Below are 18574 nucleotides of genomic sequence, written 5' to 3' on the forward strand. Positions count from 1 at the left end.
AAAATAGTAAAAATAAAATTCCAATATTGGTTACTTGTTGAAACACTTAACATTTTCTTATAATTACTCCCACTCTGAATATTTAAGGCTCCTCCTCCCCCCATTCATTGTCTGCAGTGGTCTTGTGGCTAAAACATTTCTGTGAATGATTTCACGCTGAACATTTTTATTGACAAATGCACGACATAATGGCGCCTTCATTCATCTAAAATGAATGTGAATAGAAAAAGAAACAAAAACCAGCAAAGAAAAAAAAAAAAACAAAAAGATTTTCTCAATGCATTTGACATATGAAAATTTGAATACTTTAGCGAAAGGGGGATTGTATTTAAAATAGTGAATTTGTTTTGCATACAAATATATGTACATATATTTGTACAATATCAAACGAAACAATAGAAACAATAGAAAAATGTAATTATAAAACTATATATATATATATATATATATATATATATATATATATATATATATATATATAAAAGAAACAAAAGAATAAGAAAAAGATTAAAGGAATTGTTTTCAGTCAGTACACGTGAATAATGAAAACATACTCTAAGATTTTATATTTAGGTAAAGGGAGGTCATTTTCACATATGCAGAGAGAGGTAGATTTATATGTCAAAAATGGGAATTTGTAGAAGCAAGAAGATAAAGGGTCTAAGGGCCTAAAAAATGTATTGTACAAATTTATTAAAAAAATCAATTGTGCTTTTATTGATACATTTTTGTAGCTTTCTCCATAAGGTTAGAATTGAATTCGAAGTTAATTTAAGAAATCAACATAACATAGCGAGATAGAGGAAATCTAAGCTTTGAGACCTGTGCAGTATCCGATTTATTGCCTCTAGCAAGTGTCAGCTACTTCGTCCGCGAAAATTCCTCCTTAAATTTTAAATTCGTTTCAACAGTTCATTATTGGCTTTTTCAGTACTCAAAATGAACAGTTTGACAAAATTTTTAAACAAAACGTTATACAACGTACTACTTTTCAGACTTTCAAGGTTTCAAATATTATTCTAGTTTTTCCTTCTCCCACATTTCCAAAACCACCTCCATATCCAATTCGAGATACCAACAGAGACCTTAAAATAAAATTTCATGATTCCAGTTCCATCACTTCACCCAATACTCAATTTAGTATCAATTAGTACTTTTCTGAAAATTATATTACACATTTCTAAAACTTCCTCCATAGCTTAACCACAGACATCAACATTTACATCCATATCAAATTTCAGGAGTACAGCTTTATTCTTCATCCTATACCTTATTTAGTACTATTTAGTACTTTTTATACAAATGTAGGACGCATTTCCAAAACCTCCTCCATGTCTCAATTTCGGATACCAACGCAGACCTCAATATCAAATTTGAGGATTAAAGTCCCATTTCTTCACCCAATAGTACACATTTTCAAATAACTTCCATATCCCAATCCCAGATACTAACAGAGATCAAATTTGAGGATTCCAGTCCTATCACATCACCCAATACCAAATTTATTACCTTTTAGTACTTTTTGTTCAAATATAGGACGCATTTCCAACCCTCTGTCAAATCTTTAACACAGATACCATCGGTAATCTAAATATCAAATTTCAGTCTTTCCGTACAATTACCAAGAGAAATATCAATATAAAATTTGAGAATCCCAGCCCCTTCTTTCAATACCAAATTTTAGTACCATCCAGAACATCTCGTACTATTATAGTACACCTTTTTTAAATCACCTCCATATGTCCAGGCTACACATGAACAGTGGCCCTAATACCAAATTTCTGATTTCAAGCACTATCTGCTAACCCAATACCAAATTGTACCAAATATAGTACTGCTTAGTACTTTTCGTTCACTTGTAGTTCACATTTCAAAAAAAAAAACCTCTTTATTACAAACCTTACAAATTGGAACTTCCATACATCAATTCACACTTTCACCCTAAGCTAAACTGTTCTAAATTGAGTACCATTTGTACAGTTCGCACACCTAGTTCACATTTTTAAAACCACATTCAACCTTGATTCCAACTCTATCCGTTTAGCTCTATCCGTTCACATAATATCAAATTCTGGTCAGTCGGTCAGTCAGTCAGATACTTCCCCACAAAGGATCAAAATTTCAAATGAAAAAATAAAAACTTGAATCTCCCTGACAAAGAAAAAATTTTCAAAAGCAAGTTATAGATTTAACAAGTAAGCAAAGGCTATAGTCGTGCGGGGACGACCACGTGATACCCTACAACACTACAATATGTTAGAAGCCCCCTTATGTCCAAATCTATTTTGGAAGATTTCTGTTTTGAAATTATGTCACGGAGCACTGCCTAGATATTACTCTTAGCATTTTGACCAGGGACATTTGCCCAATATTTACGCACTCCATCGTGCTCTCTCATCAGGCGTATCGATTGTCTTCAATTATGTGATCAAGATAATTTTTTTGTTTTTGGTTCATTTGCACCCCTAAATATTTTGCGATCATCTCCAACAGTAAGAAGCCCGTCTGTATCTCCAAATTTAGATTCATCTATATGATTTGCTTGTCTACTATATTTGGCTGTATTCGTCAACCAAATCAGCATACAAAATTCAGAAGTTCGCGTTTTGTGTATTTCGGATATCGCCTGTAAGTAACGCTGGTATTTTTTACACAAAAGTAGTGGTCCATTCTACCCGCTGTCCCAAACTCTAACGTCATGCGAGATTTCGTGTCCTTTGGTTTCTATTTGTGACCTTTATAACGCCTGCGAAATCAGGAACATTTTTTGTTGGTCAATTTCAACCCCTAAATGTATTGCGGACATCTTTGAAAACAATAGGCCTAGCCCTTCTGAGCCTAATCCTACCCTTTTGAAAATTTTCGTGAGGATCGTACGATAATTGCAATCTGTATGTAATAACTCCAACCTGTGTTGTAAAGTGAAAAAATATTACAAAATATACATTCCAATAAGTCAAATTGAAAAAATCACATGCGATAAAAAATATGAAAAAATTCAAAATCCATATACATCACTACTGGCATCTTTTTATGCGATTTTTTTAGATTTTATGCTTTTATGCTGATTTTTTTTATGCTTTTATCTGAATTGTCAAAATCGGTCCAGCCATTCTAGAGATGTAAGCATTCTAGCTCACATCCCTTCCTTTGTATATATACATTGTATATATTTCGCTATATATATCCGATATATTTACTATCGGCATCTACGTAACAGTCAGAATTGACCTGTTCGTCTATTCGCGGTTTAAAGGAGAATTTTACTTTTATTTAACACAAGGAGCGGTTTAAAGGAGAATTTTACTTTTATTTAACACAAATGTTATGGTCTATTTCACCCACTAAATATTACCCGATGACCATCAAAATTTGAAAGGCTTCTGCCCAGCCATAAGCTCTAGCCCCATGCTAACTTCCGCTTCGATTGGTCTATAATTGTGATCTGTAGAACAACTGCAAAATCAGGAAATTTTTCAGTTTTTGCTCCATTTCAACCCCGAAATATTATGCGATCATCTCCCAGAGCAATAGGGTTCTATTCTGACCCTACCCATAATTGCGAGAGTGATTACAAATTAACATGGACAGAGGGACAGACGGACATACATAGCTAGAACGACTCAGCTCGGCGAGATAGGAAGATCCATATATACTTTCCTATGTGGGAAACCAATATTTCGAGGTGATACATAATTTCTGGCCCAATCAAACTTATAATACCCCCAACACATAGTGTTGTAGGGTATAAAAATCGTCTCACAACGTTCATAGTTGGATTCAATAAGTACATTTCGTTTAGGTTGTACTTGTCAATGCATTATAGCTACATCCAATATATGAATTCCGAAATCTTAAAAAAAAACTGAAATAAAAGCTCAATTCTTGACCTTCAAAGTCCCTCTAAGCACCTGTAATTAATTCTACAAGAAAATATTAAAAATATCAGACAAATGCGCAATTCCCACTAGCAAGGTATTAGAAAAGACAAAAGTAACAATGAAATAAAAGCCTTTCAAAACAAAATCTTAAATTGAAATTTATGATCCTCTTAAGTAACGTACTGAATTCAACAGCCCGCCGAAGTAAAACAAAAACAATAGCAATAATTAAGAAAAAGTGTACATTTGTTTCGGTTCGACTGTACGTATAGAGATGTATGTAGTACGCCTTTGTTGCATAGGCATCGTTTGAAGAGGGGCGATTATTTACTTGACATTGACATTGAACAAGTGTAAAGGCACAACAACAACAAGAACAACAATAGTTGTATGTGTACATCTAACCCCTTTGTGGTCGTCGAGATGCTGGCTTCTGTTACAAAATAAATACCATCATATTGATGTGCATACAAACATACTATAATCGTATGTATTATACGTAGTAATTAGAAGAAATATAAGAATATGCATGGGCATCGTTTTATTTTTGATATTAGGTGCTTCATATTAATTTTGGAGTGATTAAAATTGATCATTTGATCAATTTTGGTGTTAGGCAACAACGAATCTACAACTCATGGTATTTGGAGCTTTCATCAACTTTTGGTGTCTTAAGTCTTTGAACCCTCAGTTTTTTTATACCCTCCATCATAGTATGGAGGGTAAATTAAGCTTATCATTCGTTTGTAACACCTCGGGGTCTAAAATGCCCCACAAAGTATATGTATTCTTGATCAGCATAAAATTCTACGTCGATTTAGCGATGTCCGTCCGTCTGTGGAAATCACTCTATCGATACGAAAGAAATGAAGTAGATTAATAAAATTTTACTCAAATGTATATTATGTCTCCAGGACTTTTGGTATTGAAAACGTACCATCCGATATTCGGCATTTTGATAATTTTAGCGACATTATTCACCGAAATTATTTCAAAATTGGTATTTGAAGTTCGAAATGGATACTACAGCCTAAAACAGAAAATTGTCTGTGCAGGTCCACGTTTTGGTATAGCCCCCATATAACGGTACCTCCCGATATTCGGTATTTTGATGATTTTAGCTATTACCTATGCAGGTCCATATCGTCGTATATACCCTAATATAACAGCTACATTTGGTATTTTTTCAATACAATTTTTAACGGATTTTATTGTTTTTGAGAATTGCCAAATTTGTTCCAAATGGTGGCGGGTATTCAAAGTTCTGCCTGGCCTAACTTACAGCTTTTTTTATCAGAGGAAGTAATGTTATTATACCTTCAGCCATATGGCTAGAGAGGGTATATACCATTTGATACAGTCAAAATGTGCCACATCGAAATAACGGTTTTAGACCCTATGTCTGTTTGGACCAAATCCGTTTCAAGACAGTTGGAGTCGATCTAGAGATGTCCGTCCGTCCGTCCGCCTGTCTGTCTGGCTGGTGCGCACGATAACTCTCGAAGGGAGTATCCGACTTGGTGCAAACTTGGTACATCGTAATATTTTTGTCAAACTTAGATCGAGTTCGGAGATGGGCAAAATATCGGTCCACTCCATCAAGTACCTCCCCCACAAAGGTCAAAATTTTGAACAATTTAAACTCTTATAAAATTGTGATGTAAGCATCAGATTGTCTTAAAATTTACAAATACCAATATTTCTATAAACTGAAGATCTGGTGTTAAGATGGAATATATCGGTCCACTCCTTCTGGTACCTCACCCACAAAAGGTCGAAATTTTGAATATCCATTAAGCTTATTAAACGCGAAGTTAACATCCATTTTAATTTAGACTTGACACTTCTGAATATTTCCATCAACACAGGATAATTTATAAAAACGGTCGAGATCAGACCATTTCTTCTGCTACCTCCCCCTCAAAGGGTCAATGTTATGAAAAACCAAAACGTTTATAAAATCAAAAATAAGAATCAGGTTCTCTTTACATATCACACATCCTATTATTTCTACTACCATAAGATCTGTTGATATATCGGCCCACTCCTTCAAGTACCTTCCCATATAGGGTCAACATTTTAAATATGCATGAAGCTCATAAAAAGTGAAATTAAGATCCGATTTCATTGCAGATTTGGTACATCTCAATATTTCCATCAACATAAGATCTGTTATAAAGAAGGTAGAGATTGGAAAATGTATTTTGCTACCTGGGCTACATAGGGTTCAAGGTTTTGAAAAACTTTTATCTGCCATAACTTACAAAACAAGTCGGCGATTCTTTACAACTTGCTATATCTATATATTTCTTTTAACCAGAATCTGGTATGAATGTGTGTTTATCAAAATTTATGATTTCACATAAAATTGAATATAAATGTTCGATTTCCTTCAAATTTTGCATATATCAATGTAGGGTATAATAATAATTATTGACATTGAGACAAAATTCATAAAATATCCCAAATTTGGAAGAAGAAAATGATATTTACGCATAAACTCATTTTCCTTTATGGAAAACATTTTTAAACCTTTTATAACTCGCCCCCAATTTCAATCTCTCCAAAATCTAATACAGTCTCCCTCTCAGATATGTAACCACAATTAATTTAAATTGGTGTTGAATTACTTTTGCCAGACAGATGACACCAACGCCACCAGTCAGCAGTAAATTTGAATGCATTTCTCTTTAGATTTATTCGGTGGCAAACGAGGCATTTTAATTGTAGGTCTGCCCCCATATTCACAAAACCACAGACAACAGAAATGCTGTGTTCATGAAATTCACATGATCGATCGACATGTAATTGAGCGATGAATGAAAATATATTATTTCAAAGATATGAAATTGTGTAATTTCAGCAATAACCACAAAACAATCTTAATTACAATTTGAATATTGGAATACTGTGTGGTTAAATTTGAGATGTGATTATATTTAGTTCTCGACAAAATTTATATTAACTTATGTAACTTGACTTTGAAGGGTTAAATGAAAATACCAACAACTTAAAAAGTATCAGCCGACAGATGTGTATCCTCAGCCAATGTTCGATTATTAAAATATATTTTGGCTTCTATTGTGATTATTAGAATTGTTGACCCTCTATAGAGTAGATTCCGAAAGAATGGACCAATATTGTCCATTTCGTATCGGACCTAAATAAATATGATATAAAAAATGCGACGTGCCAGGCTTGGACTATATTGGTTACTTGTTCCACTTTATATGAGATATTTGATAATTTTTTGAAAATGTTAAAATGTGCGGGAGGTACCAGATATAGTCGACCGATGCATCCCATTTTCATACTTAATCTAATACAGGTAAAGTCAAAATAAGAAGAAAATCGAGTATTTATATCCAATTTTATGCGAAATCATAAATTCTATATTCATCTCAATTTTCTGGTTGAGAGAAATATTTAGACATAGCAAGTCGTAAAAAATCGCAGATTTGTTTCGCAAGTTATGACAGATAAAAGTATTGAATATTGTGACCCTTTGTGAGTGAGGTACCAGAAGAGGTCCGCAGACATATGTAATCTTAAAAACAGATCTTGGGTTAGCAAAACTGTTTGTGTGTGTGAAATTTGATGAGAGTTGGATGCTTATTTCGCTTTCTTTGGGCGTTTTGTTTTTCAAAATCTTGAAGCCTTGGTAACTCCCTCACAGGTAAAAAAGGAAATGGCCCGATCTCTACCATCTTTAAAACACATCTTGTGTTGATGGAAATATTGAGATGTTCCAATGTGCGTTTTATGAGCTCCAATGATATTCAAAACTTTGATCCGTTGTGGGGCGGTAGCAGAAGTAATGGACCGATATATCCCATCTTCACATCAGATCTTGTGTTAGTAGAAATAATGGGATGTGTGAAATATAAATAGAAGCGGAAGCTTATTTCGGATTTTATAATCGTTTTGGTTATTCAAAATGTTGACGCTTTGTGGCGGAGGTTCTAGACGGAATAGTCCGATCTCTACCATCTTCATAACAAATCTTGTGTTTATGGAAATATTGAGATTTGCCACGTCTAATTGGAATCGGATTTTAATTTCGTGTTTTATGAGCTCCATGGACATTCAAAATGTTGACCCTTTGTGGTGGAGGTACCAGAAGGAGTGGACAGATATATTCCATCTTCACACCAGACCTTGGGTTAATAAAAATATTGTGATGGGTGTACATCACAATTTTATAAAAGTTATAATTATTCAAAAATTGTATCCTTTGTAGGGGAGGTTCTTTATGGAGTAGACCTATATTGTCCTTTTTAACATCAGACCTAGCACTGGTGCAAATATTAGGATTTGCAAAGTTGGTGCAGTAAAATATTTTTTTTTTTTTGAGAAAATTTCTGTCTTTTGTGGGGGAGGTTCAAGAAGAAGTGGACTGATATTGCCCATCCGGCCTAAGTTTGATAATAACATTACGATGTACCAAGTTTGGATCAAATCGGATACCCCCTTAGAGTGTTAAAGTGCGCACCAGACAGACGGACGGACAGACGAATATTGCTAGATCGACTATAAATGTCCTGAAACGGATTTAGTCTAAAGAGACCTAGGATCTAGAACCGTTATCTCGGTGGGGCACATTTTGACTAGCCATATGGGTGAGGGCATAAAAATTAACATTGGAAATTATGCTTGAATTGTTTCTCAAAAATAATAATTTGTTTGAAAGAATAAATTTGAAACTTTTAGCGATTATGGGTCGTAAAAATAGAATCCTAAATAACCTGGAAAATATAAGTCATGGTAATATTTATACATGTTACTCGAATCAGGTGTACGGTAATAAAACAATTGGTATCTGATAACTCTATGTTTGATCAGATGATAAATTTTGAAAGACTAGCAAACATTTTAAAATTTATGTTGCACGCGTTTGTCTTATCTCTTCAACTTTCGAACAGTGTTAATTGACAATACAATTAGTAGTTTATATTTATATCATGCTCCACATGATAGACAATATTTTCATTATCAAGTGCATTACCGGCCGAAAAGATGAAGAAATATCTATTCACAGACACATGTACTTTCCTACGTTCAAGGGTAAACACAACTCGTTCTACTTTCACACCGTGTGAATCACAACGGCAATTTTCTCACATGATTAAATAGTTGACGTCAAAAATTAATCGACGTAAAAATAAAATATTATTTAATAATGCATGCATCCAAAATAAATACAAAGAAAATTGATTTAATAAAAGTTCGGTTGTATATAATTAAAAATGCATATATGTATATGTTCTCACGCCCGCAGTAAATTTCTCACAATGAATACGAAATGAAGTTGTTTAAATTTGAGGCTACTTAAAAATTAATTCAGGTGCGTGACCTGCACGGCTGAAGTATGTGCTGGGAAAAAAGGATCTGTTATACGTAATACTTTTTAAATATTTAAGAGCTGTTTTGGGAATAATGCACGTAACACGCAAGAGAATTCATTGCTTTTAAGGAAAATTTCTTTGAATTCTTATTTCAAGTTATATTTCTACACAATAAAATATTAACCGTCTCAAATATAAATATTGTATAATGGGTATAAGGGAGGATTTTAAGACACGCCTCAAATTAAAATAATTCTTTATTTAATTATATCGTAAATAAAAATGTCAGAATTTATATTTATCCTCTACAATAGTCTATGACCGATTAGGCGAATAGGTAAATATATAATTAAATAAAAGTACTCCTCAACATCAGATTTGAATGAAAATAATTTCATTTGAATTGTATATATGTTACACAAATATGTAATAGCTATCAAGTGCCCGCTACTTCCTCAGCTAAAATCCCACCTTAAAATTTTAGATTCGTTCTAAGAGTTCGTGTTAATGGGTTCTAGCTTCGGTGGCGAATCATTGTATGTATATGTCCACGTTTTTGTATAGTCCCATATTCGAAATTTTCAAAACTTATACTTTCTTCAAAGATCGAAACACGATAATCCGATTTTGCTCCAACTTTGCAAATCCTAATATTTGCATCATTGCTAGATCAGGTGCAAAAATGGACAATATCGGTTCATTCCTTCTGGTATCTCCCCCACACTTTTATAAAATGTAAAATGTAATAGTTCGATTGTCTTTAAATTACACACATTACAATATTTTCAGTAACCCAAGATCTGGTGTGAAGATAGAATATATCGGTGCACTCCTTCTGATACCTCCCCCACAAAAGACCGCAATATTAAAAATTGTTTGCACATAAAGAGAAGCAATAATTCGATTTTGCTCCAATTTTGCAAATCCTAATAATTGCATCAGTGTTAGGTCAGGTGCGAAAACAGAAAATATTGGACCACTTCATCAAGTACCTTCCCCACAAAGGGTCAACATTTTGAATATCCATGAAGTTCATAAAACGCGAAATTAAAATCCGATTCTATCAGACTTGGCGCCGCTCAATATTTCCATCAAAAAAAGATCTGTTATAAAGATGGTAGAGATCGGACCATTCCTTCTGCTACTTCACCCACAAAGGGTCAATGTTTCGAATAACAAAAACGATTAAAAGTCCGAAATAAGCATCAGGTTTTTTTTCATATTTTACACATCCTATTATTTCTACCAACACAAGATCTGCTGTGAAGATGGGATATATCGGTCCACTACTTCTGGTACCTCCCTCACAAAGGGTCAAAATTTGGAATATCCATGATGTTCATAAAACCCGAAATTAACACTGATTCTATTTAGACTTGGCACATCTCAATATTTCTGTCAACACAAGACCTGTTATAAAGATGGAGAAATCAGACATGTCTTCTGGTAAAGATATTTCCAGGCTCTATTAGATATCTGGTAACAAATATCATTGTTGTCGAATGGATATTACGAATTTGTGCATCCGTCCGTCTGTCCATGTATTCTTGTGAACAAAATGCAGGTCGCATTTATTATCCGATTGAGATGAAATTTTCCAAACAACATTTGTTTGGCCCAACGACGAACCCTATTGAAATTTAATTTTAATTTAGATATAGCTCCCATACATATCTTCGTCCGATTTGCCTTTTATTGTGCACCAAACGTGTAATATCAGCCCGAATAGTATGGAATTTTGCACATACAACCAAATTAGGCCTGAAAATAAGTATGCCAAATTTGATCGAAATCGGTTTAGATATAGCTATAGCTCCCATATTTATTGTTCATCCGATTTGTTATTTTTGTCCTCCGCAGCCGTAATATGCACTCTGTAACAACAATATTTGGGGAAATATAGCAAATACAGCTCAGAAATACATTAGCTTAATTTTATCGAGATCGGTTCAAATTTGGATATAGCTCGCATATATAACTTCGTCCGATTTTCCTTTTATTGTACCCCAAACGTCTAATATTTGCGCAAATGGGATGGAATTTGGCACATGCGACCAAATTGAGTCTAGAAGCTAGTATGCCAAATTTGGTGAAGATCGGTTCAGATATAGCTACCATATATATTGTTCATCCGATTTGTTGTATTTGTTCCCCACAGCCGTAATATGCACTCCGTAACAACGATATTCAGGGAAATATATCAAATACAGCTCAGAAATATCTTTGCCAAATTTTATCGAGATCGGTTCAGATTTGTATATATTTTCCATATATATCTTTATCTGATTTCAATTTAATTTTGCACCAAATGGGCAATATAAGTCCGAATTTAAAAGATGCAAATGCTTCGGCATATTTAGTCCTTTGAACTTTAAATAATAATTATAATCATGATTGAATTCTCCCATAAAAACTTTTAATTGTTATGTGGAGCTCTAGTAAATTAGCAAAGTGGTGTAGGGTATCATAATTCGGCCCGCCCGACTTTAGGACTTTCTTTACTGGTTTCGATATCAAACGTCCTAAAAATAATTTTATTTCCAAATTTTGGAATATTACATAAAGCAATATATGCACTCCCTCTCTCTTGACAACGTGTGTCTGGACATTGTAGCATAAATTCTAAACTTCATGCTGATCAAAATATATTTACTTTTTCAGACCAACTAAAACGTCTATGAAATTTAAGCTTGAAATTGGATATTTTTTTAATAGTTATCACAATAAACATATGTTTGCATGACTGTATGTATGCATATAACAATATTGTATCATAACACTCGGCACACTTTTGGTTCATCATCAGAATAATTGATTTGCCTACCTCAATGGTTTCAAGTTTCCTATTACATCAAATACCGTCCCAAATCTAAACCCCTAAATAAACTGTCAGTCAAAATATCTTCGTCATTTCGCCTTAACCCATTTCCACGAAATTAAATCTTAAAGTATGTACTCATACGTCATCAAAAATGACAGGCATAATGAACCACAACAACATCAATGGATACATATTTGTCTCTATGAGATGTGAGTATGTACGAGAGTCTTTTGGCATGGCTCTAGTATTCGCACCGAGGTGTGGGTGTGTGAATTTGTGACACGAAATATTGATTTCAAATTCCATCATTCATAGCATATCTGGGATATGTTTTCCATGCAGACATTTTTGGAAGAACAACATTTATTCAAGCTCTAGTTTCTTCATTTGCATATTTATGTTTATTCAATATTTTGGATGTGAGAAATAGAATTTCTCCTTTCACACAAAGCGACTATTTTTAGAATATGTAGTAGAACAAAAGAAAAGAAAGGAAAATAAACAAAAAATGTGATATTTGGCTTTGTATTGTTTTTTAAGTCTTTGATGATGGAAAGGTTGTTTGCCTGGGATGAATGAAGTAAAATGGTGTTAAAATTTCATCAGATTTTATTTTTTGTATTATTAATTAATTTATGTTAATTTGTATTAATTGTCACCTAAGTAAATATAATATGTTAGCATACGCATATGTTAATATAAAACAGTAAGGAAGTTTGTAGTCAATATGACTGGCAGGCTTTCAATATATATACTAAACAAGCATCGCGTTCCAAAACGCCGCTCCATAAAATGTTCATTATTATACCCTCAACCATATGGCTAGAGAGGGCACATATCATTTGCTGTGGTCAAAATGTGCCTAGTTGAAATAACGATTTTTGACCCTAGGTCTCTTTGGATCAAATCCGTTTCAGAACATTTGGAGTTGATCTAGCGATGTCCGTCCGTCCGCCTTTCTGTCTGGCTGCTGCGCACGATAACTCTCAAAGGGAGTATCCGATTTGGTCCAAATTTGGTATATCGTAATATGTTTGCCAAACTTAGATCGAGTTCGGAGATGGGCAATATCGGTCAATTCCTTCTCGTACCTCCCCCACAAAAGGTAGAAATTTTCAAAAAATATATTTTCTGCACGGAAAAAGGAAGAATAACCCAATTTCGCTCCAACTTTGCAAATCTTAATATTTGCGTCAGTGCTAGGTCAGGTGCGAAAATGGACAATGTAGGCCCACTCCATTAAGTACCTCTCCCACAGAAGGGTCAGTAGTTTTAATACTTACAACTCTTATAAAATTTGATGTAAGAGTCCGATTGTCTTCAAATTTCTCAAATCTCAATAATTTAATTGGGTTATTAATCTGGTGTTAAGATGGTCCACTCCTTCTGATACCTTCCCCACAAAGGGTCAACATTTTGAATAATTACAACTAAAATGTGATATAAGAGTCTGATTTTCTTCGAATTTCACACGTCCCAATAATTTAATAACCAAAGGTCTGGTGTTAAGAAGGAATATATCGGTTCACTCCATAAGGTACCTCCCCCACAAAAGGTCAAAATTTTCAAAAATATATTTTCTGCACAGGAACAGAAACGATAATTCGATTTTGCTCCAATCTTGCAAATCCAAATATTTGCGTCAGTGCTAGGTCAGGTGCGATAATGGTCAACTCTATCAAGTACCTCCCCACAAAGGGTCAAAATTTTGAATAATTACAACTCTTATAAAATGTGGTGTAAGAGTCCAATTGTCCTCAAATTTCACACATTCCAATAATTTTATTAACCCAAGGTCTGGTGTTAAGATGGAATATATCGGTCCACTCCTTCTGGTACCTCCCCCACAAATTATTGCAATTTTGAATACATATTATTAAGCTCATAAAACGCGAAATAAACATCCGATTTCATTTAGACTTGCCACATCTGAATAATCCTATCAACACAGGATCTGTTATAATGGCGATGGAGATCAGACCATTCCTTCTGGTACCTCCCCCACAAAGGGTCAGTTTTGAATAACCAAAACGTTTATAAAGTCCGAAATATACATTAGGTTCTCTTTATATTTTACACATTCCATTATCTCTACTAACACAAAATCTGTTCTCTCCTTCTGCTACCTCCCCCACAAAGGATCAATATTTTCATTATCCATAGAGAAGACCAAGAAATTAACATCAGATTCCATTCAGATTTGGTACATCTCAATATTTCCATCAACACAAAGAAGAGATTGGACAATTTCTTCTGGTACCTCCCCCACACAGGGTTCATGATTTTAAGAAACCAAACGCTCAAAGTAAGCGAAATAAGCATTCAACTATCTTCAAATTTCGCTCATACAAACATTTTTGCTAACACAAGATCTGTTGTGGAGATGATATATAGGTGCGAACACCTTCTGGAACCTCACCCACAAAGGGTCGCAACTGTCAACGCTTTTATCTGCCATAACTTACGAAACAAGTCAGCGATTCTTTCGATTTGCTAAATCTAAATATTTCTCTCAACCAAAAACATAGGATGAATATGCATTTTATGATGAAGTCACCAATATAGATCAAACCAGGCACGTCGCAATATTTATATCGTATTTATTTAGGTCCGATATGAAATGGACAATATTGGTCCATTCCTTCAGAACCCACTTCGTAGAGGGTTAACAATTTGAATAATCGTTAAGATTTGCAGACGGACTGTGTCTCTGTCTCTCATTCCTTGGTAAAATAAGATTAAGACTTTTTGGTGGAAAAAAAGGAAAACACTTTCCCATAATTCTTTCCGGAAAAGGAAAAATTTGAATAATATATAAAACCTTGAAAGTGTGAAAATTAAGTACGATATATCAAGTTTTTATTAAAATACTTATACCCTCAGTCATATGGGTATATAGGGTATATTTCATTTGATAGACCAAAACGAACATTGGCTGAGATTATACATCTGTCAACTGATACTTTTTAACTTGTTTTAGATCATTTCAATCCATTTTTGAATAATTTCTGTGTCTGTATAACACAAATTTGAATTTTATCTGTATGTATTTTTTCCGGATGACTTATCAAACGCAAATTAATGTCTTAGAAAACGGAGGAAATTCCAACTCAATTAAATTGTATATAAAGAAGAAGAAGGCAAATTCATTGAAAAAGTTCAATACAATCAACTCAATATAAAATATTACAAAAAAAAAAAAAAACTACCAATACTGAACGACTCAGGTCTGCTGTACTGAAAATCAATTTAAAATTATTTGCCGTTTCATTTTTTAAGAGATACGATACCAAATGTTTGGAAGTTGTGATTGATACAAATATCAAAGTGCATTCAGACGAATTGAATTGTTCCAAATTTTGTTGATGACTGTCAAAACTGTTAAGTACCCGGCAATCAAATAGACTACATTCTAAAAAACTGAAATTTTACCATTCACCCAGAGACAACGTCTTATTGGCATATACCGACTCATGTGGTGTACGGCATGAAAATCATGTACGCAAAACTCATTGAATACATTGCAGAATTTTCACTCAAAAAAAAAACCACATTCGGGTAAATTGAGTGAATATTGGTTAACAATTCATTGAGACAGACGTGGTGGACCACCACAGCACATGAGAATCTTGCAAAGACAACAGAAAACAATAATAAAAAAATAAAGAATAATAAATAAATTGCAAATAACAAAAACAACAAGAACCAACGTTAAACACAAAATAAATGAAGAAGACGATGAGAAAAAAATAAATAAAGAAAACTAAATGAAGGAATTTCTTCAGTTGAGTATTTGAAGGCAATTATTATAAATTAACACATTCAGTTGTCGAACAGATATTGAAGCGGATTCTTGGTGTCGGAACAAGTTTTACATTTGAAATATTCGAGAGTCAAAGAAATAAAAAATTAAAATAATTTAAATTTAAAAAATAAATTAAAGTAAACAATTTGAAAACTCGGATTCAACCAGCCATAATAATTGAATATAAATGGCAAAATTATTTGTAACATTTGATGATAAAACATTTCCATATGTTTCCACCAGATATTTAAATGATTCCAAAGCAGCGAATTTAAACGGAATTTAGACAAAAATTTCTCTCTTCCCTAAAAATAGACAAGAAACTCATTAAAAAATATATTTTATAACACGCGCCTTTGCAAAAACAAAATTCTTTAAAAAAAGTGTTAAAGAATACAAAAAAAGGAAATTTCGAAAAAAAAAACGAATTTTTGTGAATGTGATTTTGAAAAAAAAATACTTGAATATTTTTGAAAATTTAAGCAATCTCTCTTTGCCCCCAAGAAAAAAAAAAGAAGAAAAATTTTCAAACACACAGTTTTTTCTTTTACTGACTAACTTATTTATGTGATGGCATCACCCTTCTATTCCCCCGCAGCGCGAAAATACAGACTGACGCCCCGAAACCAATAAAGCAAAAAGAAAGCCAAAGGAAATAGTCAAAAGAATTTTCATTTTGTCTGAGGCAACGTCATTGTCGTCATCATCATCGTCGTCGTCGTAGAACGAACCAAAAGTGCTTTACATGTGTTTTTGTTGCTACATTTCTTACATGTTTTTGGCCGTCGTGTTGTGTGAATAGGCCAAGTTTTCCTTCTACCAAATACATTGACAATTGTCTGTAAAGAACAAAAAACACAAGTGTGAGAGGGTGGAACGCCAACAAAATTGATAGATAGATAAATAGGCGGAAAATAGAGAAAATCTCTCTCACCCACAATACAAACAGTGTTCGCCGCCACAGTGTTGTTGTGAAAATTCTCAGGGAAAAATTGAAAAGAAAAACTCTACTGCTGCTCCACATCCCTTGCAGAAGCGTCATCTACAGAGATAAGAGAAACGCCAAGTGTTGTCGCCTGGCAGCATAGTAGATCCGTCCGGTGGCTCAGTCATTGGCGTGTGAAAAGTTGGAAAACAGTTTATTCATAGCTTTCAGAGACCATTGTTCGTTGCTCGCCTAATATTTTCGTGAATATTTGCGGCGAAATAATTTGTAAAATTTGTAATCCGTCCATGCCATGCGCGATAAAATTTCCCAACTATTTTGCTTGCCAAAAAACGCATGCAAACATAATTCAACAGATAATAGAGGTGTGAAAATTATTCATTACTAGGGTTTTAAAAATTAAAAAAAAAAAATAGAAAAATCATTTATTTGGAAATAAAAACAAAAATTGAAAAAAATATCAAAAATGCTTCTTCAATCATATCTTGAAAAAATCTAAAGAATAAAAAAAAATTGTTAAAAAAAAGTTTTGGATGGATATAAAAAATATTTTAGTAATTTAAGAAAATTTAAAAAAAAATATGGAAAATAAATTATAATTTCATTCAACATAAATACAAAACAAAATTTCTTTGCTAAATAAATTATGTGAAATATTTAGAAAAATTAAAAAAACAAATTCTCGTAGGTGATATGTTTCAAAAATATATTCTCAAATAGAAAATTTAACAAAAATTAAATAAAAAAAATAAAAAAATGACTTAATTAAAATAAATATTAAACATAAAAAAGTTAATTTAAAATAGAAACAAAATATAAAAAACGAATAAATTAATGAAAAATACTTAATATAAAAAAATAAATAAAAATTTTAGAAGAAAAAAAGTTTTAAAAAGGAAAAAATATAAAATAATACCAAATATTTTCAAAGAAAATGTGTGGTTTTAAATAAGTGAGAATATTTAAAAATAAACAAATTTAATACTTTAAAAAATGCAGTGTAACATTTTTTTATAAAAATATTTAAAAAAGTGGCAAAAAAATTATCAGTGAATATTTTTGTTTATAATACTTTTGTTTCAAATTTAAAGTTCAAACAAAACAGGGGTGTCAGAAAAGAAGTCGTGAAAAAATCAAATTCAAAATTTTGTAATAGGCTGAACTGCTATAAGATGCCGATTGATATATGTCGACATTATTATAAATATACTGAATTTATTTTGAATTTAGACCTTGGAAAATTAGGAAACATATGGAGTCTACTGTAATTTGCCAAAATGGATCGGCATAGAAAAAACAGATTTTTTCAAAAACAATTATTGAGAAATAAGTGTTAAAATACCAATAATAAGTTTGTAAACATTTTTTGTTTTAATTACTCGTTCTCCTTGGATTTTGACAAAAACATCACATTTAATGGCTCCGCATCCTTAAAAGACATGACCACACTTAAGAACGTTAATAAGCATATAACAATGACTGGATATTATTGAGTTTTTCCATACTACCTCTATGTATTCTTTCGGAAATGTATAAAGAGTTTTCTCCCAAATATCTCCCTTTAAACATCTCCGACAGCGAAAATCAAAGCCCTTCGAAGGAATGAACAATCCACACTTTATGGTTGATTTTTGATGAAATTGTCTTTGTATTGTAGCTAAACATTTACAGAATAGAAATCTGAACTTTATTTTTGACAAAATGAGGAACAAAAATGTTTTTAAATATTTTACAGATATAATTTTCTAATGGGGAACGAGAACTTATTAAACGTAG

The 18574-nt window shown here is 32.8% G+C and overlaps 1 protein-coding gene across 2 annotated transcripts in view; it reads left to right on the top strand.

Annotated features, from left to right (window-relative positions):
* Positions 1 to 18574, top strand: part of LOC101894878 (b(0,+)-type amino acid transporter 1) — a 97180-nt gene that overhangs the window by 57719 nt on the left and 20887 nt on the right. Inside the window, exon 1 of one of the 2 annotated variants that reach the window (XM_005186176.4) lies at positions 15889 to 17163. The exons of the other annotated variant lie outside the window; for it this stretch is intronic. Within the exon in view, the coding sequence (XP_005186233.1) occupies positions 17091 to 17163 (73 nt within the window). The 5' untranslated portion in view covers positions 15889 to 17090. Of the gene's footprint in view, positions 1 to 15888; positions 17164 to 18574 lie in introns of those variants that run through there. 2 annotated transcript variants of the gene reach the window in all.

Source organism: Musca domestica, unplaced genomic scaffold (genome assembly GCF_030504385.1).
Source record: "Musca domestica strain aabys unplaced genomic scaffold, Musca_domestica.polishedcontigs.V.1.1 2, whole genome shotgun sequence".
Lineage (NCBI taxonomy): Eukaryota > Metazoa > Arthropoda > Insecta > Diptera > Muscidae > Musca > Musca domestica.